At 42.6% G+C, this 24492-nt stretch overlaps 1 protein-coding gene across 8 annotated transcripts in view; it reads right to left on the bottom strand.

The window, feature by feature from the left end:
• MCF2L2 (MCF.2 cell line derived transforming sequence-like 2) overlaps positions 1–24492 on the bottom strand; it is a 211617-nt gene that overhangs the window by 44002 nt on the left and 143123 nt on the right. For all 8 annotated transcript variants that reach the window (XR_008390153.1, XM_053657607.1, XM_053657610.1 and 5 more), the window contains 3 exons: positions 10530–10596; positions 9391–9506; positions 7970–8039 (listed from right to left, as the gene is read on the bottom strand). Coding sequence is in view for 7 of the 8 variants with exons in the window: in XM_053657607.1 (XP_053513582.1) it covers positions 7970–8039; positions 9391–9506; positions 10530–10596 (253 nt within the window). In the remaining variant the exon portion in view is untranslated. The remainder of the gene's footprint in view (positions 1–7969; positions 8040–9390; positions 9507–10529; positions 10597–24492) is intronic.

Genomic DNA, 24492 nt, shown 5'->3' with positions numbered 1-24492 from the left:
CTGGTCCTTGTCTTTCTCTGACTGGTTTATTTCATGTACCATAATGTTCTCCAGATCCATCTATGTTTCTTTTTTATAGCCAAGTAGTATTCTATTGTGTAAATGTCCTCTAGTTCTTTTATCCATTCATCTACTAATAGACACTTGGGCTGCTTCTCTATCCCGGCTATTTAGATAACATTGCAATGAACATAGGGGTGCTTATATTCTTTTGAATTAGTGTTTCAGGGTTCTTCAGATACATTTTTCAAAGTGGAATCACTAGGTCATCAGGCAATTCCATTTTTAATTTTTTGAAGTAACTCCATACTGTTTTCCACAGTGGCTGCCCCAATCTGCATTCCCACCAACAATACGTGAGGATTTCCATTTCTCCACATCCTCGCCAGCACTTGTTTGCTGTTTATTGATGGTAGCCATTCTGATAGGTATGAGGTGGGATCTCGTTGTGGTTTTAATGTGCATTTCTCTGACGATTGGTGATGTTGGGCATCTTTTCATATGTCTGTTGGCCACCTGTATGTCTTCTTTGAAGAAGTGTCTATTCGGGTCCTTTGCCCATTTTTAATTGGATTGTTTGCTTTTGGGGGTTTGTTGTGTTCTCATTTTCATTTGTTTCTATGTATTTTTAATTTCTTCCTTGATCTCATTGTTAACCCATTCTTTATTTAGTAGCATGTTATTTAGCCTCCCTGTCTTTGTGTATTTTACAGTTGTCTTCTTCTGATTGACTTCTAGTTTTATAGCACTGTGGTCAAAGAAAGTCCTTAATATGATTTCAATCTTAAATTTATTGAGTCTTGTTTTGTGTCCTGACATGTGGTCTATCCTAGAAAACATTCCATGTGCCCTTGAAAAGAATGTATATTGTACTGCTTTGGGATGCAATGCTCTAAATATCAATTAAATCCATTTATTCTAGTGTATCATTTTAAGCCACCATCTCATTGTTGATTTTCTGTCTGGAAGATCTATCCATTGATGCCAATGGGGTGTTAAAATACTAGGACTCTATTACTGTCAAACCCTACCTTTATGTCCATCAAGATTTCCTTTACATATTTAGGTGCTCCTATGTTGGGTACATAAATGTTTCTAAGGATTATATCCTCTTATTGAATTACTCCCTTTATTATTAGGTAGTGTCTTTCTTTGTCTCTTACTATTCCTTTGGTTTTAAAGTCTATTTTGCCAATTATAACCCAGCTGTTTCTTCCTTTCCATTTGCATAAAATATCTTTTTCCATTTCTTTACTTTTAGTCTGTGTGTATCTTTGTTCTGAGGTGGGTCTGTTGGAGGCAGCATATATGTGGGTTTTGTTTTCTTATCTATTCTGCTACCTTATGTCTTTTGATTGAAACATTTAAGCAATTTACACTTAAAGTGATTATCGATAGGTACATATTTATTGCCATTTTATTTTTTTAACCATGTTCCTCTGTGTCCCCTTGTCCTCCTCACCCTCCTCCTTCTTCAAGCCAGCTCTTTAATATTTCTTGTAATACTGGTTCGGGTAACAAACTCCTTTAACTTTTTCTTATCTTGGAAGCTCTTTACTTCTCTTTCAGTTTTAAATGCTGACCTTGTTTGGTAAAGTAGCCTTGGTGGTATGTCCTTTCTTTTCATACTTTAAGCATTTTATACCAATCTCTTCCAGCCCAAAATATTTCTGTTGAGAAATCAGCTGACAGTCTTATGGGAGCTCCCTTTTAGGTAACTCACTGCCTTTCTCCTGTGGCTTTTATGATTCTCTCTTGTCTTTCATCTTTCCCATTTTTAATTATGTTGTGTCCTGGTACAGGCTTCTTGGGTCTATCTTGATCAGGATTCTCTGTGCTTCCCAGACATGCATGTCTTTTTCCTTCACCACATTAGAGAATTTTTCAGTCATCATTTCTTCAAATATGTTCTCAATCCCTTGCTCTTTCTCTTTTCTTTCTGGTACCCCTATGATGCTAAGGTTATTGTGCTTCACATTGTCCCAAAGGTGACTTATACTATTCTCGTTTTTTCTAAAATCCATTTTTTTTTTTTTTGCTGCTCTGATTGGGTGTTTTTTCCTACCTTGTCTCCCAAATCACTGATTCAATCCTCTGCTTCATTCAACATAATGTTTGTTCCTTTTAATGTATTCTTTACTTCAGATATTGCATTCTTCATTTCTGGCTGGGTCTTTTTTATGATTTCTGTGCCCTTTTTCATGCTTTGAGTCTCTTTATAATCATTACTTTGAACTCTATTATCTGATAAATTGCTTGCCTCCATTTCATGTAGCTCTTCTTCTGGAAAATGTTTTTTAACTTGGAGCTTGCTTCTTTGCTCCCTATTTTGCTTGTCTCTTTGTGTTTGTCCCTATTATTAGGTAGATCTGCTATGACTCCCAGTCTTAGTAGGATGGCCTTAGGTAGTAGATATCATGTGAAATCCTGTGGCACTGGATCAGTGGCACAGTCTCCCTGATCACCTGTGCTGGGGACTACACAGGAATGTCACTTGTGTGGGTTACGTGAGCCCTCCTATTGTAACTGAGTCTTGATTGCTATTGTCCCATTCATTCGTGAGATCACCTCTCAAGCTGGCTGACTGTGAGGCTAAACCCCAACATAGTATGCAGGTGCTGACCACACAAAGAGGTATTCACCTTGGCAGGGTTTAGTGCCTGTCAAGATCTGCCTGTGGATGTGCTACTTGTGAACCCTACTGGATTCTGCTGTGTTGTTTTGTAAAGATGTACACTGAATATATTGGTTCTGGACCTCTTCAGAGGGACTCTGGTTCAGACCTTCATCAGAGGCTGCCTGTGACTGGTCCTGGGCAACCTGTTTTGAGCTATCAGAGATCCACAGCTCATGGCTCCCTCTGTTGGGCCTGGGTACTCCCTCTGTTGGACCAAGCTGTGCACCAAGGCCTGCTTTTACCAGCACTGAGCCAGGAGGCAAGTCAGCAGAAGCCTCTGAGCCACCAGAGATCCACCTCCATCTGTAGGCTGCCTGTTAGGCTAAGCATTGAAAGAGCCTCTAGCTGTATTCTTTAGCACAGCATGAGCTGCACAGGGTGGTGCAAAAGAAACTCTGGTGGGTGGGGCTATTGCTTACCCCAGGCTGATGTCATATGGAAGGCAGTGCTCTGCCTAAGAAGGATGACTTCTGTCGTGTGGGGAATGACTGAGCACAGGGATCCTGGCAGCTGCCATTCAGCTCTCTCCCAAGAACCACCAACTCCAGACTCTCCTCATAGCTCTCTAGTTTACTCTGCACTCTCTCCACCAGAGCCTAGGATGAGTGGCTACAAATGAAATTTTCTGTGTTGGCCCTTAAAGAGGGTGGCTGTGTCTCTAGCTGTCTCTTTCTGGTGGACAGAAACCCCGCTGCTTTTCACAGGCAGTGTTACGTGCTTGCCTTTCCTGGTTCTGATGCTCTAGGCTGAAGAGCCCAGTTTGGGGTTTAGACCCCACACTTCTCATGGAGAAGCCCCCATGGCTGAGATATCCCTCCAGAACTTCAGCTGCTGCCCATGGGAGCCCAGCCAGTCTCTTCGTGCCCCCTCATTTTCTGTCAGTCTTGAAGTGGCTTCTTCTGTAAGTGCTTGTTTATAAGGCTTTTCTCCAGCTGATCTTCAGTTGGTTATTCAGGATTATTTTTCTATAATTCAGTTATAATTCCAGTTTGGTCCTAAAAGGAGATTAGTGTGACTTCCACCTAATCTGCTGCTATCTTGGATCCCAAGCCTGAATTTCTCAATGGGTGTGAAACTGGGGATGCACAATCAATGACCCAATGTTGGAGTGAGCGTGTATGGGGCAGCAGGAAGGGGACTATAAACAACCACAAGTACCAAATACAGGTCTGAATAAGGTGCTGTGGGAGCAATTACGATACCCTGGTAAATAAATAAGTGAACTGGTGAACAGGAGTTGGTTTTGATCTGTATTGTTCCTTCTCTGTTCTTCATCCAGGATACCAACATTTCTTTGAAATAGTTGTTTTCTCTCCAAATAGTTGTTTACTGGGTGATAAAACTAACACCCTCTCTTTATTACTGTCATCATTACGCCAATTCTAGGGGGGGAAACCCTAAGAAACGACAGATAGAAACACCACAGAAGGAGAATGTGGCATTTTGGACAAAACCACACAGATATAAATCAAGTGGGCAAGCCCCAAAGTGGCAAACTTTGCCTGAGACATCATTTTCAATCTGCAGCACGAGATTCCGAGAAGAAAAAGGCACATGACTATCTCAGAGCTAGAGATCCACAGCAATTCCAAGCGCTTGTGCCACTCTGAGACCATGAGAAGGGATACACATCTGCCGATATCCCACCCTGAGCCAATGAGGTCAGCTGCAGCATCATCTACTCCATCAGAAAAACCTGGTCCATGGTGCTGTGCTTGCCACAGAGCCCATGCTGCTCTGGTAGAGAAGCCCATGTATCATGTCCTTTAAGATTTCTGTGCCTCTATCTTCCCACAAAAAGCCAGTTCTCAATGTCCTTCTTGTGGACATGAGCTATTTTCCCCTTACAACTTCAACTCTATTCCACTTCTAAACACTGCTGTAGTGAATGAGCTCCACTCCTCTATCTCTTCCCCTATCCTGATGGATTGTAAGTGGCCATGTCACTATAAGACCTATAGTGACTCTGTCTTTTGCTACTCTCCCCAGAAAAAAATTGTGCACATGCACACACGCGCACGCGCACACACACACACATTTAGAAAGAGAGGTGGCCCTTGAGAAATGTGATGCATACTAGTTAAGGAACTAGAGTAATAATTCAAAGCTTAACAATAATACATTCACTATGCATTCACTTAAAAACTCTCTATTAAGTAATTGTGATATGCTGGCACTATTCTGAGTATGTTTGTTAAACTCAATGGCTTCCTTAGCATAGTAGTCTAGACATGGGAAACATTTCTGCTATCCCAAAGGCCAGGCTTATACAATATTACACATTGATTAAGTCATCTCTTCCATAAATAGTCTGTCAGAGCATAAAGACATTGGCCTTTGCTCCTAAAAGAATTCAAGGTTTTGGTGCTTTTGGCATTCACCACCAGAAGATTCTAGCTGAAGGAGACTTTGGAGATCCAGCTTCCCACCCAGTGAAACACCCTTAACAGCTATCTTTCCCCAAACCCTTCCAGTAGCAGCAATGGACCTGGTTCTCTTGGTGGATGCTTATCCAGCACCTGTGTCCCTGGAACCTTCACTGTTTGGTTACATGTCCACCCTTTGCACAACACAGAACATTAGAGGCCTTCAAGTACCGAAACACAACTATTGATCTCCATTTGCTCTTCAGCCCAAAATTCCTTAGAGAAAGGATGTGCACTGACCAGCAGCATATGAGAGTGCCCATTTTCCCTCACCTCCTCATAGATCAGGAGGCTAAAAAAACTGCTACCAAAAACTCATTCACACAGGGACACACAATTTCTTATGAATTAAGATTGTGGGCTCTGGTGGTAGATGGTCCAGGTTCAGTTCTTGGCTTTGTCAGTTACAGACTATATGGCCAGAGGCAGTTATTTAACCTTCCTGCACCTCAGTGTTCTCATTTGTTAAGTGGGCTCACAACAGCAGCCATCTCCTGTGGTTGTTGTGAGATTCAATGAGATGATGCACAGAAAACCCCCAAATAAATGCCTGATCCAGGCAGAGTACCTAACAAGTGGCAGTTCTTGCCACAGCACTTTTTACTTTGTAGGACCCTTCTGCATGCAGTATTCTATTTGATTCCCACAACAACTTTACCTATTGGTACTGTGAAACCAGTTGTATGGGGCAGGAAAGTGAGACTCCAGGGCTAAGTGACTTTCTTGAGGTCACACAGATAGCAAGCAGCTTGATAGAATGAGAAGTTCTATTTCCTAAGTCCCAGCCCAGCGCTCTTTTCATTGAGCAAATGAAACCAGAAGTGAACCACTGACAAAATATGATTCTGTGTAGAGCTTGGTCTCTGTGGCAGAATCTCCCTGGGGCTCCAGATGACAGAGCCTGACAAAAACATTTGGCCAGAGCAGTATTTCAGAATTCACATCTATAAATTCTGCAAATACTATTGAGAAAAGCTAAACTGCTGGAGAAAATAAAAGACGATAGGCCAGCCACACTGGCTAACAAATACAAGGCTTTGAACAGCAGTAGCCAATTCCCTCGAGGATTTTCAAAGATTGGATAACTGTGGTATTAAGATAAGAATTTATTACCCGAATGTTTTCCCCAACTTCATGAATCATATAGGATTATATGCAGAGTCTGTGGTCTGGATTAAAGATTTCTAAGGTGTCTCCCAAGGTGGGAAACTATCAGAAGCTTTGTATAATATAACTGTAGGAGAGCAATTCTTCTAAGAGAAGATGTTTCATTAGCAATCCCCTGCCCATTTCCTTATACTTGGACAATTTTTATTTCTTGTATCTATGTTTCCCCACAAGAATTTGTCTTTTTCTTATTCAAAAATTTAAATGTCTCTGCAATGATGACACAAGCATTTACAAAATATTTCTAAACTTTAAAGCTAGATTTCACTTTGGTAGTTTGATGAGTGTAAAATTTCAAAGTAATGTAAAACACTAATAATACTGTACAAATAATTCAATAAGGACATTAACCAGATTGAACACAAAATAGTTATTAGTGTATTATCTTGAATTCTAGCACCTGATTAAAAAAAACCAGACACCCTATGCTGGGGCTGTGTGTGGGAGCCCCCACACGCCATGGAAGGGACCTCCTCAGCTCTTGAGCGGTGAAAGCTCCGTTTTTCCACTGCGTCGGATACCTCGAAGCCGGGGTGTTTTTATTTGCTTGCTTTCACTTTATCACAGGTACTGCTCTTAAACTTAGCAGTCATAATTTGGGTTTAAAAACTTAGAAATTTGCTTAAAAATTTGGAAGTTGTTTGATCTATTGTCTCAGGCTCACAAAAAGTAAAACAAGGTCACTGTCAGCCTGTCCTCTATTTCACTGTCTTGACAGTGAAAAGAGGGGAGAGGGGAGGGAATTTCAGGGGAAAAGGGGAAGGGTTTGCAGGAACAAGTATAAAGGACACATGGACAAAAACTAGGTGGGGTGGAAATGGAAGAGAGGTGGGGAGGGCTGGGGGGTGGGCTGGGATGGGAGTAAAAGACAGAAAACTGTACTTGAACAACAATTAAAATAAAATAAAATGTTTTTAAAAAGTAAAACAAGGAAGAGAATGAAAAGGAGGGCTAGCTGGGAAAGAGAAGAGATGGGAACAGTTGGTCACAGAGAAGGCACCAGGACTGCCTGCGCAGTCCCCTACAGGGAGGTGAGCCCCGGCGGGTCGGCCAGTGCAACATCTCCCCGTGCACCACCCACCCAAACAGCCCATATTGCCCACAGCAGGGGTGGAGAGGCCGTGAGAGGGAAGAGAGCTGAGCGGTGAAGGGAAGGTAGTCAGAGGTATGTTGGGTAGTCAGAGGTAGATAGGAAATTCACAAATTGGGTGCTGCACATCAGAGAGGCTGTAGAGTTAGCATTTTCCAGTTACCCTCTATACTGTACAAAATAACGTGGAAGTAAATACATGGTCAGGGATTTTGGTTTAACATCAGTTCTCCTCTTGAGAGTATTAATACAATGAGTGAGGAATATAAGTGTGACTCTGGTTCTAAAAGAGCTAGGTGAGTCATTCAGAGTTATTGAGGATCACCTGCTCTGGGCTGCCTGGGGTGGTGGGGAGGAGGGCAGTCTTTCTTTTCTCTGGGCTTTGCAGGAAGCCAGGCTTGTAAGTGGCTCCCACCTACCAGTGGGAGCTCACACTGGATGCATCTCACACTTTGCGTGAAGTACCGCAAAGGACTCCTGCTTTGCACTCAAAAGGCAGACGTGTTTTTCAGACCATTGGTACTTCTGTTAGCCCTTGTCACTTACCCAGAAAATTAAGGGGTGACTGAATCACATGGTCATTTTCATTTATTGGGAATACAGACTTACTCTCTTGAGGAAGCAAGGGGCTAGAAGTTCAGGATTTTCAGTGCACTTTTCCAATTCTTTCAGAAAAGTCCTAAGGAAAGAATGGTATAATAATGCTTATTAATCATTTTTACATATGTTAAATACTAAAAAAATATAAATAAAATCAGCCCTGACTGGTGTGGCTCAGTTGGTTGGGTGTCATCCTGCAAAGTGAAAGGTCGCAGGTTTGATTCCCGGTCAGAGCACAGGCCTGGGTTGTGGGTTCGGCCCCTGGGCGGGGCGTGTACGGGAGGCAACTGGTTGATGCTTCTCTCCCTCTTTCTTTCTGCCTTCCTCTCTCTCTAAAAATAAATAAGTACAATCTTAAAAAAATAAAGTAAAACTAAATAAGGTTTTAAGAGGTGCCTAGAACAATGTTGTTTTTCAGGCTTTATTGCTCTTGACTCATCTTCAACACGCTGATTTGGAAGAAAAGTATTCTGAGACATTACCAGGATTCCCAGAAACCGTCTACAGCTGTTCTGACAGTTCCAGGCACTAGTCTTTGACAAGCTAGAGGCACTGATGCTTCCTGCTACCTGATAATAATGTTAATAAGAACTGCTGTTGCTACTGCCATGATTACCCCTGAGAGCTTACTCTAAGCCAGGCATAAGCTAAGTGATTCACAAACAATATCTCATTTTGTCTTCCACCAAACCTTACAAGATAAGATTTCATCAACCTGAGGTTCAAAGCAGCTGCAAAATTTCTCCAGGGAAAGTTGCAGAAATAAGATTTCCATCTTAGTTTTGACAACAGATCAAGAGACATGAAGCGTGGTTAGGAATCAACCTAGGTTCAGAAATTCTCCCTTCTGTCAATTAGATGTGTGCTTTGGGGATCATTCTAGTGAGTAAAGTGGTAGAACAAGCCCAGGCTTCCTCATCTGTGAAATGAGAGGGTTGGGAGATGATTTCCAAAGTCCCTTCCTCCCTCATTTTTTTAGAACTCGACATCCAAGCGGCCTGGGCTAAAGGGACAACTCGTTTGACTAGTTAGCATTTTTTACACCCTAGTTCCCAGCACTACCCTATGATAATAGGTATGTGAAGGAGTGTCTTGGTCATCATTGTGTCCCCCATGCTGAACACAGGGCCTGACACTGAACGAGTGCTCAATAAATGCTGATGCATAAATAGATGGACAAGCAAAAGAACACACAAGCGAATACTACATTGGGTGCCCGACACCTCACCCGTGTTCCACGAATGTCTTTCCCATCTTCCCCAGGCATCTGTGGCACTTCTCCCTCCTTCCTGTCCCATCCCATCCACTGACTCTGGATTAGTTGCTGAAACCTAAACGTATCTAAGCGCTCTCACCACCAAATTCCATCAGTCTGATTTCCAGCCTTCTCTTACTTTCCATTTTTCCTGATAATGTGAAATATTATATACCTGTTGTGAAATTCGTAAAGTTCTCTAATATTCCCAAAGAGAAAATCCTTGTTATTCTGAAGAATGTCTGGAATCAGATGCTTCAGCCAAATAAAATCCATTGGAGTGATATAACCCTGTAGAGATAGAAACAGGCTTTACAGATGGGAACGTGTAAGAGATGATCGGAATTAGCCATTTTAGGGAACAAAACTTTAATAAAATAATCAGAGAATATGGCACACCTATTTCCTGAAAGCCATTTCATCAAATTTTTTTGCTATTATTTTCCTCATCTGTCCATCTTCAGAAGAAGAGGGTTTATTGGTGATGATGATAATAAAATGGCATTTTTATAGGAAGAACAAACATTTTTTATGATTATTTTATGCAAGTCATGTGTAAAAGGAAAAAACTTGCCCATCATTCCTGACCTATTGCAATTACTATTCTGTTACATTTCCTTCATGACTTTTAGAGAGCTTGTTTTATGTGGTTATAGTCACAGCACACAAATAATTTGTATTCTGCTTTGACATACACATTTTAGAGTCTGCTTGTAAATTTCTACATACTTGTTTTTAATTTAATCTTATAAGCATTTTCCAATATATCTGCAAAGTATTCAAAGTAACTATTTTGTAGCACTTAAATAATATTTCATTTAGCATGTATCTCAGATTTTGTTAACTGTTCTCTTTTGAAAAGGATATTTAGTTTTCTGATATTTTGTGGTAAAAAATCTATTTTAATTTTGTACATATAATTTATTTCTCAAAATTATGCCCTTAGGAAAATTCACATTTTTACTCTTAAGCAAAAACTACTACTTAAAACAATGACAAACAATTCTCCCTCATTAAATTATCAAAAACATTTCAATGATCACATCCATTGCTAGTAAGCACATGGTGCACCTAGTGAGCATTACTGGAATCAGCACAAATTGGTGCAACCCTTTGAAGTTGTTGAGTTGTGTGGGTCAACAGTCCTAAGAATGTTCTTATTCCTACTGGAAAGCCGCTTGTAATATTATAAGACCCGAAACCTGGGGTGGTGGGGAATCTAGAGACATATGGTAACTATTTTTATTCTGTTTGTGCAAAAAAAAAATGTCTTCAGTTTGAATACATGCTTAACTGCCCCCCCCATCTACTTACATCAATTATGCTCTTCATGTCTTTTATATAAGCCTCTTCAGTCTCAAGCAAGTCACGTATAATGTGCCTGAAATCGCAATGGCAGGTAGAAAGATGCAAGAGAGAGAGACAGAGGGAGGGCAGAGCAATTTTTTAGGACTCTTTTAGGATAATGCTCATCAACAGTTCCTCTTAGTGGCTTGCTTACTTAGGTCAATTCATTCTGTTCCATTGAACACCCAAGACCAACACCCCATGGCTCCCAAAACCATATTCTGATTGCACTTGATGTTAGAAAAAATGGCAAGGACTCAAAATTCATGTGCAGCCAGTGAATGACCTGTCCTCTTGTAGGACACAGTGTGGAAATCAAGAGGACAGCAGGTGGAGCGGGAAATACCTGGTGTGGATCCTTGGTCAGAAAGGTCTGCCTGACCCTTACACTGTGTGTGTGGTTTCCTAGATCTTCCTTCTAGCTTTTTCTGCTGTTTAATTGTCCACATGGGTATTTGACCCACATGCATGGATGTCCTTTTTTGTGCACAGAGTTAGATGGATGCCAGTCATGGCCCCTTCTTCTGGAATTTAGTGCTTCAGTGCAATTGAGTTCCTTGGCCAAATTGCCTGAGCTCTGTACACTTCCCTGGAGGAAAGCAGGTGTGGAGTGAGGTGGGCACAATTCTAATAGGGCCTGTAATACTCCTGGCCCCCGTCATGCACCTACCTCCTCCCAGGGAATCAATCAAACACTAATTTAGGTGCTACTGTGAAGGAAGTTTTGCCACTCTGATTTGTTCCAAACCACTTGACCTTAAGAGAAGTAGACTACCCAGTTGGGCCTGACCCAATTGTATGAACTCTTTAGATCTGGGTCTAGAAGTCAGAGAGACTGGAAGCATGAAAAGGGTTTAACACAAGGGAGATTCTCCTTTGCTGGCTTTGGAGGGGGACATGTGGAAGGAGCACAGGCAGCCTCTAGGAGCTGAGAGTGGCCTCCAGCTGATCAACAGCCAGTAAAGAAATAGCTGTCAATCAGCAAGGAACTGAATTCTGCCACATCCACGTGGATTTAGGATACCGAGTGCAGCCAGCCAATACTGTAACTTTAATCTATAGGACCTGAGCAAAAAGCCAGTCATGCCATCTCCAGACTCCTGTTCCAGGGAAATTGAGCTGAGCTGCTAAGCATATGATCATTTTTTTTAAGTTTCAGCTTTTAATTTTTTAAAATATTTTTTAAAAATATTTTTCAAATATTTTTTAATTTAATTTTAAGCAGAGGGGAATGGAGAGAGAAAAAGAGGGAGAGAAACATCAATGTGTGGTTGCCTCTTGCGTGCCCCCTGGTGCCCCTGGGGACCTGGTCCTTAACCCAGGCACGTGCCCGGACTGGGAATTGAACCAGAAACCCTTTGGACAGGCCAGCACTCAATCCATTGAGTCACACCAGCCAGGGCCTGATCCTTTTTTATGCAGCAATAGAAAACTAATAGAGTAAGTCTAGATGCCCACGTCTGTCTCTAGACAGACTGTTTTCTTTTTCTTCTCAGGCCGTGTGGCCAGACTTTCTTTTTCAAGCTTTCTTTTAGGCCTTCAAGTGAGTCGGTGTTTGTACAAGTGTTCATGTGTAGAACACATACATGTAGGTTTCCTGTGACCCATTGCTTTGTTCTCTATTAAATGGTAGCCTATCCTAGAGAATGGTTTTTCCCTTTCATAACATGAACCCCACAAGAGACAAGGAACACAATCTAGAAAATTCATACAAAATAAAAATAGCTATCAGTCTTATATATAAAAAAGCTTAATATACACTGATCCAACAAAGACATAGTAAAAAGAACAATATTAACAATTATCAACCAGTAAAATAGTAGAAATTTCAGGTCTCAAAGGGAGACCTACAGATGAGAATGTGGAAACACTCTCAGACAATATTGGCAGAAGTGTAAATTTGTGCAAGATAACTTAAAAATAGCTCACCAAATTTAAAATGCAAGCTCCTTGACTTGTCGTTTCACTTCTAAGAATGTGCATTGTTTGCTATTAGAACAATAGCACTGCAACAACACCCAGATGTAAACTGGAAGTTATTTAAATTCTCGTCAGTAAAATATGGTGCATGCATATGGTGAGACGCCGGGCAGCTTTTAAATGAATGAAGCTGTTGAGTCATGCGGATATGACATAGTCACTTTAAGTGACTTAAAAGAAACCAAGATGCAGAAAAGTGAGCATAGCATGATTATTTGTATAAAAATGAGTGTGTACACACACCCCCATGTAAAACTACATGCTCAGAATATTCCTACAAAGAAATTTAAGACACTGATAATAGTGAGTGCTTTCAGAGAGGGGTACTGCAAGCTAGAAAACAGGGAGGAGAATTTCTACATTTCACTCTATACCTTTTTACAACATATGATTAAAAGCACTTTAAACATTTGCCACTTTTATAACTTAAGAAATGGCTTACATGGCACTTCAAAATGAATGTTTTGAAGCTAATAAAAGATGTAAGTAAATCCTACATTTTATATATTTTATAAATATATAGCTCTTTTTGAAAATGACAATCTCTGTGTCTATTAATACAAGTTTGTTATAAGACAAGACTGATGAGGGTTAGCCACTGACAGAGGAAAACAATTTCAAGAAGGATGAAGACTACAGGAAAGTTACCTGAAGATCATACTTAGCAGAGTCACTGAGTAAGAGGTTTCTTTGCCTTTTATAAGTCACCCTGAAATGATGGGCAGAAGGAAACAGAGGCCTGGATACCTGTCTACGTCTATGCATCAGGCAGGACCACAGCCACGGTTAGACATTCACAGAAAACCAGAGTGCAGCCGGCCTCGCGGGCCCTCCTGCGGCACTGGGCTGCAGCGACTTGGCAAGTCTGCTAATGGATGAATTGATGATTAAATGAAGTCCACAGGCAGGCGTCACCAGGTGGTAAGCAGAAATCCATTTTATTGCCCTACAACTATATAAGAACTTAGAGACTCTTAGGAGTTTTAAAGAATCTGATACAAGAAAATACAACTCAGGCGGGAAAAAATCCCTGTCAGGTTATATCTCTATTCATACTTTGGAAAACGGCCTATGGATCTCATCCAGCTGCTTCATTTTACTTGTTTGAGTGCAACGGATAAAACTTCAACAACAGGAAGTTTCCTGAGCATTGGTTGCCTCCATTTCAGTTCAGGAAAAAAAAAATCCTTATGTCATTATTAAGCCATTCTTTTTCCTTTTTTTTTCTTTGCTTTCCTTCCAAATAACTACTAAATGGGAGAAATTTTATAATTCTTCCTGAGGATTGTCTGCTTTATTACCCAAAGCACATATCTTTGTTCACAGAAAAAGATGCTTAAGGATTTTACACCCAAATTCACCAAGTATACATAATGTAGATGGAGAACAGAAAACACTGGGTGTTCTCAAGTAACTTAAAACCTTTGAACGGTGGAGCAGTTTACGCCCTGATGGGTATCCACCCAGCGGGGCAGCACTGCCATAGGGGTACCAAACGGAATTGCTGAGCCGGAGCAGCTTGCACTAATGCACTCTACACGCCTGCGTATTCTGGCGCTTTGCTTTTTATGTTTAAAAGGGGACCTCTGCCCACTTGCCACCCCAGATCATTAAGGAAGAAATGGAGGCATGATGTGTTGTTACAAGGGACTGTTTCTTTCTCTGAAGCTATATTTTAAGGTAGTGAGTTGGGCAAAAAGTTTTTCATTTTTTCCTTAAGATGGCTCTAGTAATGCTTAGTTGTCTTTAACTTAATTTGAAACAATTTTGTGTGATTGTATTGTGACAGGTGTTATATCAGCATGTGTTTCAAAAAAACTTATCAAAATTGGTGAGTTCTTGTGTAGCCATTTCAATATTGAAGATGGAAGAAAATATTTGAAGATGGATTGAAACATTTTCAGCATATTATGCTTTATTATTTCAAGGAAGGGGAAAATGCAAAAAAAAAAAAAAGATTTGTGCAGTGTATGGAGAAGGTGCCGTGACTGATCGAATGTGTCAAAAGTGGTCTGTGAAGTTTGTTGCTGGAGATTTCTCACTGGACGATGCTCCACGGTTGGGTAGCTCAGCTGAAGTTGATAGCAATCAAATCGAGACATTGAGAACAATTGATGTTATCCCATGCAGGAAATAGCTGACAGACTCAACATATCCAAGTCAATCAAGTTAGTGGTGAAAATGAAAAACATATCTTTTATTTCATGGGAAAAAACCACACAGACTTTTTGGCCAGCCCAAAAGAATAAAAACAGAGTGCTGGACACATGGCTCCATTCCACAGGACACCTCCTGCTGGTCTCAGATGATGCCATAACCAAGAGGGTAGGAATGGAACCTTTTAAAATAATGAATGCGATCTTACTTAGTAAGCAAGTTCATTAGGATACGTACATGTTAGGATTTCCCGATAAGCTTCTCTTCGTCCAAGCATCCCAATCTGTTCTTTCTTTGAAACTTGGCCCCTTATCTCCCCTCCTCAATTTCCCAGCTCTCCAATAGAAGAGTGTCCTTCCGGGAACCAGTTTGTTAGAAGTATATTTTTGCTTATTAATTGTCAACACAATTTGTCACCAAGAGTTTTCATTTACTCTTGGTATAATAGATCACACCAGAAAGTATTACAGATTTTCACTTTTAAAAAATTAGTTTTCATCTAATACCATCTTTGCCAAATTGAAATGTCTGTTCTTATCCTTCTCAAATTCTAGCACCTCTGACATAATGGCTATTCACTTTCTTAAACCTTTCTCTTCCTTTGGCTTCATCTTAATCCGATCTTTATTCATTTCTCTACTTCTCTGTTCTTCCTTGCCTCATCTTGCTCCTCCTGTCTAATGTTGCTGCTCCTCGGAAGTCTGAACTCAGGTGCCAGGCTTCCTTCCTTTCTCTTCCATCATGCCGTTGACTTTCTCACATCTTTGTCTTCCTTCCAGACCTTTGGTCAAGCTCAAGCCCATGTTGCCAATCCACATCTTCACCTGGATGCCTCCCAGTCACCTCAGTCACCTCAGGTTGAGCTAGAACTCATTAGAAAGAGTATGTGAAGCATTAGATCTGCCATTTTCCTGAGTTACCCAAAACACAGTTGTCATTTCAAGCTCCTTCCCTGTCATTATTGCTTGTGTTCAGTCTCTCACCAAGCCTTATTATTTCATCTCTCAAAATACCTTTTGGAGCTACTGCTTATTCTCCATTTCTGGTACTGCTGATAGAGAGCAACTTACCATTCCTCTTTGGTGGAATACTTCGGCTCACCCCTAGCATCTCATCCTTGCCACTGAGGACTCAACACTCACCAATCTATTTTGCAAACTACCAGTCTATGTCCTTCCTAAAGCTTTGTTTCCATCATTCTCCCTCTTTAAAAGCTTAAAATAGCTTTTAATTGCCCACAACTGCCAACATTCCCTCCAGGATTTCAAGACACTCCATTTGTGTACAAGACTCTTGTTCTAAAGGTAAATCCAGACCTCCAGATTCAGACTGGGGAGTGCTGGGTGAAATGGGGCGTGACAGGTGAAATCCGTAATTTATACAAGCACCCCAGATGATTCTGGCACAAAGGTTCTGCTATTCAACTAAGTAATACCGATCTGACCCCTGCTTCTAGCTGCCTGGCTCCCTTTAGTTATTCCAGTGTTATCATTGTTTCACACTCCCTTCCAAATTCTAATCATTCTTAAAAACTCAGTTTCAATACTCCTTTCATGAAAACTCTAACGTCTTCAGATGAATATAGCACGACAGTGTTATCTTTGCTTCCCAGGCCAAAGTAATTACACCCAAACATTTACTGGCTCTCTACCAGGAAGCAGGCACCATAATAGGCACTTGGGCTAGACAAATGCACCATGACCTCAGGCCTTCATCAGTTTATAATCTAATGACCCAGACAAGAAAATCAATGACTCTGGTGCAGTGTGATAAGGTGTCAGGTAGTAAGAGGGATCAGGTGCAGAGCAGAGGCCATAATTAGGCCAATGATTGTGGAGGACCCTACCAATTGTGAGTTGAATGAAGTAAAGTTTAAGTCAAGTTTAAAAAAGAAAAGAAGCCAGGTGAAAGGAGGGGGGTGTGGTCTGAGGCTGATGCCAAGGAGAACAGTGTGGAGGAGGGAGCAGAAGCCAGAGATGTGCGCTCTACTGACACTTGTAAATGCTTCAATGGGACTGGGCCAACAATACATATAGTAGGTTCATAAAATGCTAGGAGTAGATATAACCTTATATCCATCCAGTTTGTCCCTATTTCACAGGAGAAAAAACAGAGGACCAGAACTATGAAGTGACTTGCCCAAGGTTCATGGCTTTGGCTAAGCCAGTGTTCTTCCCTGTGTATTGTTGTCTCTCTTCACCTATGTGTGGGGTGTATCTAAATTATTGTCTGCTGATTATTAACTAAAACACAAAGTAAATGAACTTAGCATGGCATTAGAGAAATACAGGGCTTCAGGAAAACAGGTGTCCAAGCCTCTACTTCTGCTGTGAACATACAGGGTAATCTTGAACAAGTTACTTTCTTTCTCAGGGTCTCTGCTTCTTTTCATGTACAAAGGTTGATTATGTAGTCTTGTGTATTCCTCCTGGTTCTCATAGATCATTATTTAAATATGTTATCATTTCTAATAAAATATGTTATATGGTCTTTGGTAGAATCACACCTTGTTTTTCATTTCCATAAGAAATAAAATAGCCCTGGCCATTGTGGCTCAGTTGGTTGGGCATCACCCCACAAAGCAAAATGTCGCTGGTTCTATTCCTGGTCAGGGTACATGCCTCGGGTGTGGGCCAGGTCCCCAGATGCGGTGAGTGCCAGAGGCAACCGCACGTGGATGTTTCTCTCACGCCTCAATGCCTCTCTCCCTCTTTCTCTCCCTCCCTTCTCCTCTCTCAAAGACTAAATAAAGTTATTTTAAAAAAGAGAAATAAGGCAAAGGTCATCAGACTTCCTATTCATTTACAACCTCAACTAAACAGTTAATGTGCAACTGCAATGTGCAAAAGTACAACGTGGCTGGAGAGGTCTTAGAGAGGTGAAATCTGAACTGTTCTCTGAAAGAGGCAAGGACTTGGCCAGGAAGACAGGAGGGCGTGCCAGGAAGAAGGACACATGAACAGGGTGTAAGAGTCCTGGCTACACAGGGGCCTTGTGGGACCCAGGCTGCTGGGATGGGGTCTGCAGGGGAAGCTTGGGAGGCAGGGGGGCCCAGATGGAGATGATGGCTGTCATGCCAGGCTACCATGCAGATGATGCAGGAGCCGGGGGAAGGTGTAAGAGATTGATGTGGCCAGCAGGACAGATGTCTCTCCAAGAGCTTCTTTCATTAAGCACAAAATAGGTTCTGAGAGTTCAAACTCAGAATAACGTGTTCATAGTTTTACACCCTTCTTCCATTTCAATTAGGTGTTCTGTTTCTGTAATTACATTAATAAATTCCTAGAACCGTACATGGTAACAACACAAAACACTGAAGACCAGCAATTTTCAACCATTGTGCCATAAGAATTCTTAAGACATATAATACCAGACTATTTAGTCAGGTACACTGACCTCTTTTTCCCTTAGACTATCCACTTAAAAAACAACAGCAGCCAAAACAATAGCCATCCGGTGTGAATGCCCTGCCTTGAACCATAAATATATAGATCATAAAATGGAGTTATGTCTTATTGGTCACGCTGCACAATAAGTTCGTGTCTGATTGGTTAATTCTTGGTACCAGAAATCCTTATGTACAAGTATAGGCACTGATTATTTAAAAAAATCACTTTTGAGCAAAGAGGGCAGGTAATTACTATTATTACTTTTTTTTGTAAGTCAATCAAAATTATACCTATTTTTTGTTAGACTGGCAAAAAATAACATTTTTCGGTGTGCCGCAGAATTTTAATGTGTCCATGAGATGAAAAAGGTTGAAAATCACTGCTATAGATTCATATAATGATCATGCTGAGGCTGATGATATTTTAAGGATTTATAAAAGGTCTGATGAATATTAACAGTTTCCTGGTTCCTGGAAACCTAACAGTTTTGCTCAATTGCTATTCTCTCTATTCCACTTTCTTATCTCAGTTTCTATATTTTACCTTATGTTAATCGGGTTTGATCTCAGTACTCTGATGTGTTTAGGGTGAATTACCTCAAATTGTTTTTGGAAGAGGATGGGGCATAAATGAATTATTATTAAAGTTTATCTGATAGATGTTTGCTCTTCAATATCACATAATAAATGTGATAAATGACATAATTTTATTACTATGAAATTACTATCATTTATTACTGATAAATAAATGACAAAGTAATTTCATGCATACTTCATTTTTTAAAACAGAGATTGATTATAAACATAATCCTATTAATCCTAATTCAAGTTAACAGCCCCACATTTGTATAGCATTTTAGACATTATAAAGTTTTTGTTTTATTTTTAAATTTTGGTGATCTCTGGTTTGTGTGACTCAGTTGGTTGGAGCATCCTCCCATGGGCCACACTGTCAGGGGTTTGATTCCCAGTCAGGGAACAAATCCAGGTTTTGGGTTTGACGCCAGTCAGGGTGCATAAGAGAAGGCAACCATCAATGTTTCTCTCTCACATCAATCTCTCCCTCTCTCTCTCTCAATGCAATGAAAAAAAATTAAGCAATGAAAAAGTGCCTTCAGATGAGGATAAAAAAATCAATGAATATATCCTTGGGTGAAAATTTAAAAAATACATGACATAAAACTTAACCATTTAAACAATTTTAAGTGTCCAATTCTGCAGCATTAAGTACATTCACAATGTTGTGTAACTGTCACCAGAACACTTCCACCATCCCCAGCTGAAACTCTGCTCTCATTAAACACTAACTCCCCATTCTTCCTTGCCCCTGGTAACCTCTAGTCCACTTTCTGTCTCTCTGAACTTGCCTATTGCAGGTATTCCATGTAAGTGGAATCATAAAATATTTGTTCTTTTGTGTCTGACTCATTTGACTTAGCATAATGTGTTCAAGTTTCACTCATGTTGTAGCACGTGTCAAAACTTCATTCCTGTTCAAGACAGAGTATCTTTCATTGTTTTTATACACCGAGTTTTGTTTATCCATTCATCTATTGATGGATACTTGGGTTGTTTCCACCTTTTGGCTGTTACAAACAATGCTGCTATAATCACTGATGTGCAAGTTTCTGCTTCAGTCTCTGCTTTCAGTGTTGGGGGCGGGGGTATATGAGGTCTGTCCAGAAAGTATCCAGCCACATGCTATGAAAACTAGAGACATTTATTGAAGAAGATACAGGATACAAGAAACATTGTGTAAGACAATGATGCTTCAGTCACCTTCAAAGTAGGGACGTTGGGACCTCACACAGTTCTCCCAGCATCTCTTTCACTGTTCAAAACACTCTGCAAAATCGTTTGTTGGACTTGCCATCAGCTGCCCTGTCATATTTTCCTGAATCTCATCAATAATCTGAAATCTCTTCCCTTTCAAGGTGACTTTAGTTTTGGGAGAAGCCAGAAGTCACAGGGCACCAAATCTGCACTGGAGAGGGGCTGGGTCACCTGGATGATTTGATGTTTTACCAAAAAACTGCACAAAATGTGATGCATGAACAGGCACGTTGTTGTGATGAAGCTGCCAATCACCAGTTGCCCAGAACTGTGGCCTTCTGAATCATCCAAATAGTTTCCATGGGGGAATGTTCAAGCTTCATGCAAAGTCTGATGCAAATGCATTGCTCTACTTCCTCAGTCATTCTGAATGTGATGGCCACACAGTACACAATGTCTACTACCCTCACTGACCAGTACAGGGAAGTATTCACTGTTCGTGCATGTACATTCCAGTCCACTCTCCTTGGCTGCCAGGTTACAGCGCTGTCATGCAAACCATTCCCATTATATTAATAATGGCTGGACCTTTTCCGGACAGACCCCATGTAACCAGAAATGGTCTTGCTGGATCACATGGTATTTCTATTTTTAACTTTTTGAGAACTCCTAAACTGTTTTCCAGAGCAGCTGTATTCTTTTATACTACTACCATCAATACACCCGTGTTCCAGTTTCTCCACATCCACCTTAATACTTATCAATGTTCCATTAAAAAAAATAATAGCCAGCCTAATGGGTGTGAAGTAAGGTTGTTTTTCATTGGATGTATTATATTCCCTGATCCACTCAACACCTGACAAAGAGCTTCTCCAGGGCAGATGTCCTGTCTTATTTAACCTTGTCCTCTATCTTCCAAGTAGGTAAATTCTCAATAAATGTTTGTGGAATGGATGAATGATAGATTTAAAGACCAGACCAATACCAACTCTGTGAGCAAGAGGTATTGCTAGTCTCATTTCACAAAAGAGGAAATTGAGATTCACAGCAATAAGAGATTTGATTGAAGCCAAACTGCTGACTAGTCACTGCCAGCAAGAGTTCAAGTACAGACCCTCTATCTCTAAAACCAGGGACAAGGGAACTGGTGTGCCAAGGGTGAATGTCAGTGCCCTGAAATGGTCTGCAGCATAGCTCCATAAGAGACCGGCCTGCACAGTAGGGACAGAAGTGAGGAACCCGGCTCAGGCCATGTATGTTTATGCCTGGCACTCAAGGAACTGGGCTTGAATCTCAGAGCCATGGTGCACATGCACAGCCTCAACCCAAAAATAACAAGACGCTGTGTGAGCGGTTTCTGGTGCACCAAGGAATTCCCGGAACGCTGCTGATAGGAAAACCATCATTTGCTCACTTCATGGAAAAGGGCAGGACTGGTACTAACTCCATCAGGAGTATCCGAGTCACATGACAATCTTCAGTAAAGAAGAGACTGAAACAGTAAGTTTCCACATCGTGCAAACACAAAAAAAGTCTATTGCAAAGAGGAAATTCCCAAAAAATTTTAACCAGTATAAAATAATCAAAGATCAAAAACATTAAGAACAGACACACTGCTTTCTCTGCCCCATGTTCCGTCTTTGCAGACCTGGTTGTATCTTTATCTCCCCGCAGGTATCGTGTTATTCTCTCAATTCCTCCTCTCCCAAGAGGTTTGTTTGTTGACTTATTATGATAGAAACATCTCCCTCAGAAGTACTATTTCCTATTTCTAGGATTCCTTAACCATGTGTCTGCAGGATCAAATATATCTTTAATATTAGTTTTATGACCTTAGATCATCAGACCAACCAAGTCTGATTCATGAAATATCTATTATTTCAGATCAAATAATTTACCAAGGATTTTAGAGTTGGCTTTTTAGAAGGGATGTTTCAGGAAAAAAAAAAAAACACCTCAGCATAACAAAACTACACTCATAGGTTAACTCTTAACTAGTAGTGGTCTCCTTATTTTAATCAATGTAAACCACAGGCAGACCTGTAACTGTTGCTATTGGTTTGAGTGGGATTTGAACCACATAAAGTGGGCAATGGGAACTTAGCAATTACTAACTGTTAAGAAAATGTAAGTAGAGAATGTGTTCTATTCCAGTTGTCCTTGAAGTACCAGCACAACCAAACTTCCAGGCGAAGTCCCTCACACCAGCCGCGGCATGGGCCAGGCCTGCGACCCGCATCACAGTCAAGAACTAGTTCCTGCGCCTCTGCTGTGACTTTCCTGTGCTCTCCGGGCCTCTCCATCGCAGGACCCAAATCGTCTGACTCCGTTTGGGTCCCACGGCATTGAAGTTTGTCCCCACACGAACGTCCCTCGTTCCCCCCATTTGCATATGCCCTCCTGAGTGGAAGAGGAGAGGATCCAGGCGGAGGCAGCCCCCAGGGTCTTGCACAGAACCCTGCCTGGCCCTGGGAGTGAAGTGTGTGTCTCATCCGCGGGAGTGGGGGTGGGGGGAGAAGAAACGCTGAGAGACCGCCGTGGGGGCAGGACCAGGCCTCGGTCCCTGGGGCCGTGGGAGCGCCTGTGGTGTGGGGGGGGCCTGTGTCTGCCTCACTCCCATCCCTGTCCCCTCCCCGCCCCTCCCCCGACCGAGGCCCACCCTATCCCCAGCACAGCTCTGCTGGACCAGGGAGGGTCCCAGAGCCCGGGGCCTGCCTGTCCCAGGCTGTCCCTGTCCCTGTGGGTCCCTGCTGAGGGTTGGAGGGGCGCACAGGGCCGCCCTGGAGAGTCCCTGCGGGAGGTGGATCAGCGCGGGAGGCCCCTCCCCTGTGCAGAGGGGGCGAGGAAGGAAGAAAGCGGGTTTTGAGAATGGCCTGCGCTCAGGGCCTCTGTGCCCTGGGCGCCCTCGGCTCTCAGTGCCAGGCCTACCTAGTCCGGCTTCATCCACCCGCTGCGTCCTGGAAGGGCGGGAGGACGCGAAGGTGCCAAACCACAGGAGCAGAGGCAGGAGCAGAGGGAGGGGCGCAGGAGTCCGGTGTCAGCTCTGGGGCCTGTGGCGTCAGGGAGAAGCACAGTGGGGCCCTTGTACCGTGGGCAGGACTCTTCAGAAGCAAAGTTTGAACGTCCAAAGAATGTGGGAAGCGTTCAGCAAGCCTCCTGTTCAACCAGCAGTTAGGACGCTGTATCCACTCCGCAGAGCTGGTGCGGACTCTCCAGGGACCTGGAGAGGAGAAGGACCTGGGCTCCTCCCTCCACGGGTCTGCGCCTCTCAGAGAGCTGGGAACCCACATCCACAGACACGATGCCAACCGTGACCGGCACGCCACGCCCTGGGCGGGTCACTGGTGAGAAGAGGATTCTGGCCCCGGAGACACTCAAGTTCCATCCAGTCACCGTTTCACAAGCACGTGTTCGATATCCATTTTAGACACCTTAAGTGCAAGACTTATGTGACACATTTAAGTGAAGACATTCAGGCGTGCAGCCCAGAGCCTACAGAAATCTAAGTCTGGGATAAACGCAATGGAGGAGATCACCAAGGAGCAAGTGCAGGGAGGGAAGGGCCCCCAGAAGGGTGTGCGGGTGGGGTGGCTGGTGCAGCAAAGGGGGGGAGGCAGCCAAGGAGATGTTGCCTTGTTCTAACCCTGCTAGCGCGGGTGACGCCGCGTTAACAGAAGTGTACTTCCAGGGACGTGGGACGCAGCGGGCCCTTCTGTGTGACCACGGGATGCGCTTGAAGACCGCGCTGCCAGCTCCTCAGTGAGGAGCGCTTTCTGCAGCGCGAGGCGGGCGTGAGGACCGTGGCCCTCCACCAGCCGCCCCCGAGGTTCGCCGGACACAGCACTGCGCACTGGTTGTTATTGTTACTGCATTCGGTCTGCACCGCACCCTTCCAGGCAGGAATGACCGTGGGGGTGTAGAGAAGTTGGGTCACCTGCCCAGACCCAGTGGCCAGCAGGAGGCCAGGTCGGCTTCCACCCGTCTCTGGCGGCCCAGGCCTGGAAGGAACAGGCACCAGGTTTAGAACCCACCGCCTGCGGTCTGTCTGAATTCGTAGGACAGGGCCTGTCCAGGGCCTGCGAGGAGCTATCCACCTAACAGAAGTTGGACAGAACAAATTAGCTGGACCAGTCAAGCCTGGCCCTGTGTCGATAAGCTTCAGCTGTGTGTTAGGTCATAACGGTCAATTATCAAACCTAGTTCTCCTCTCATTATTTCAATAATACTGTTTTCTTTCTCCCATCTCTTTTTTTCCCCATCATCTTTTAGGTTCTGTTGTACTCAGGTTTCAAGGCTTCTTTCCCCCCCAACTAGAGACACATGCCCCCCGCCCCACTCTCTCATCCTGTCCGCAACACCTGCTTCTCCCCCTGCTCTTTCTCTGACTTGTGTTTTCTAAATCCATCAAGCAAATTGTAGTTTCTCTCATTTTTAAGTTTACCATCTGATGTCCACAGTTTTCTAGTACTTTCTATAGTTCTCTAGTGCTCTGTGAAGCCAAATCCTGATGGTGAGATTGAAAGTCATTTATAAACGTAATCAGAGTGGGTGTTGTTCACTAGCAGCTACTGCGGACAAAGAGGGCACGGCGGCACTGTCTTCCTTCTTTCGGATGGCCAAATCGGCATCGCC

The sequence above is a fragment of the Artibeus jamaicensis genome, unplaced genomic scaffold (genome assembly GCF_021234435.1).
Source record: "Artibeus jamaicensis isolate MK-2021 breed Jamaican fruit bat unplaced genomic scaffold, CSHL_Jam_final scaffold_474, whole genome shotgun sequence".
In the NCBI taxonomy this organism is placed as follows: Eukaryota; Metazoa; Chordata; class Mammalia; order Chiroptera; family Phyllostomidae; genus Artibeus; species Artibeus jamaicensis.
This window is presented reverse-complemented; position numbering and strand designations above follow the sequence as displayed.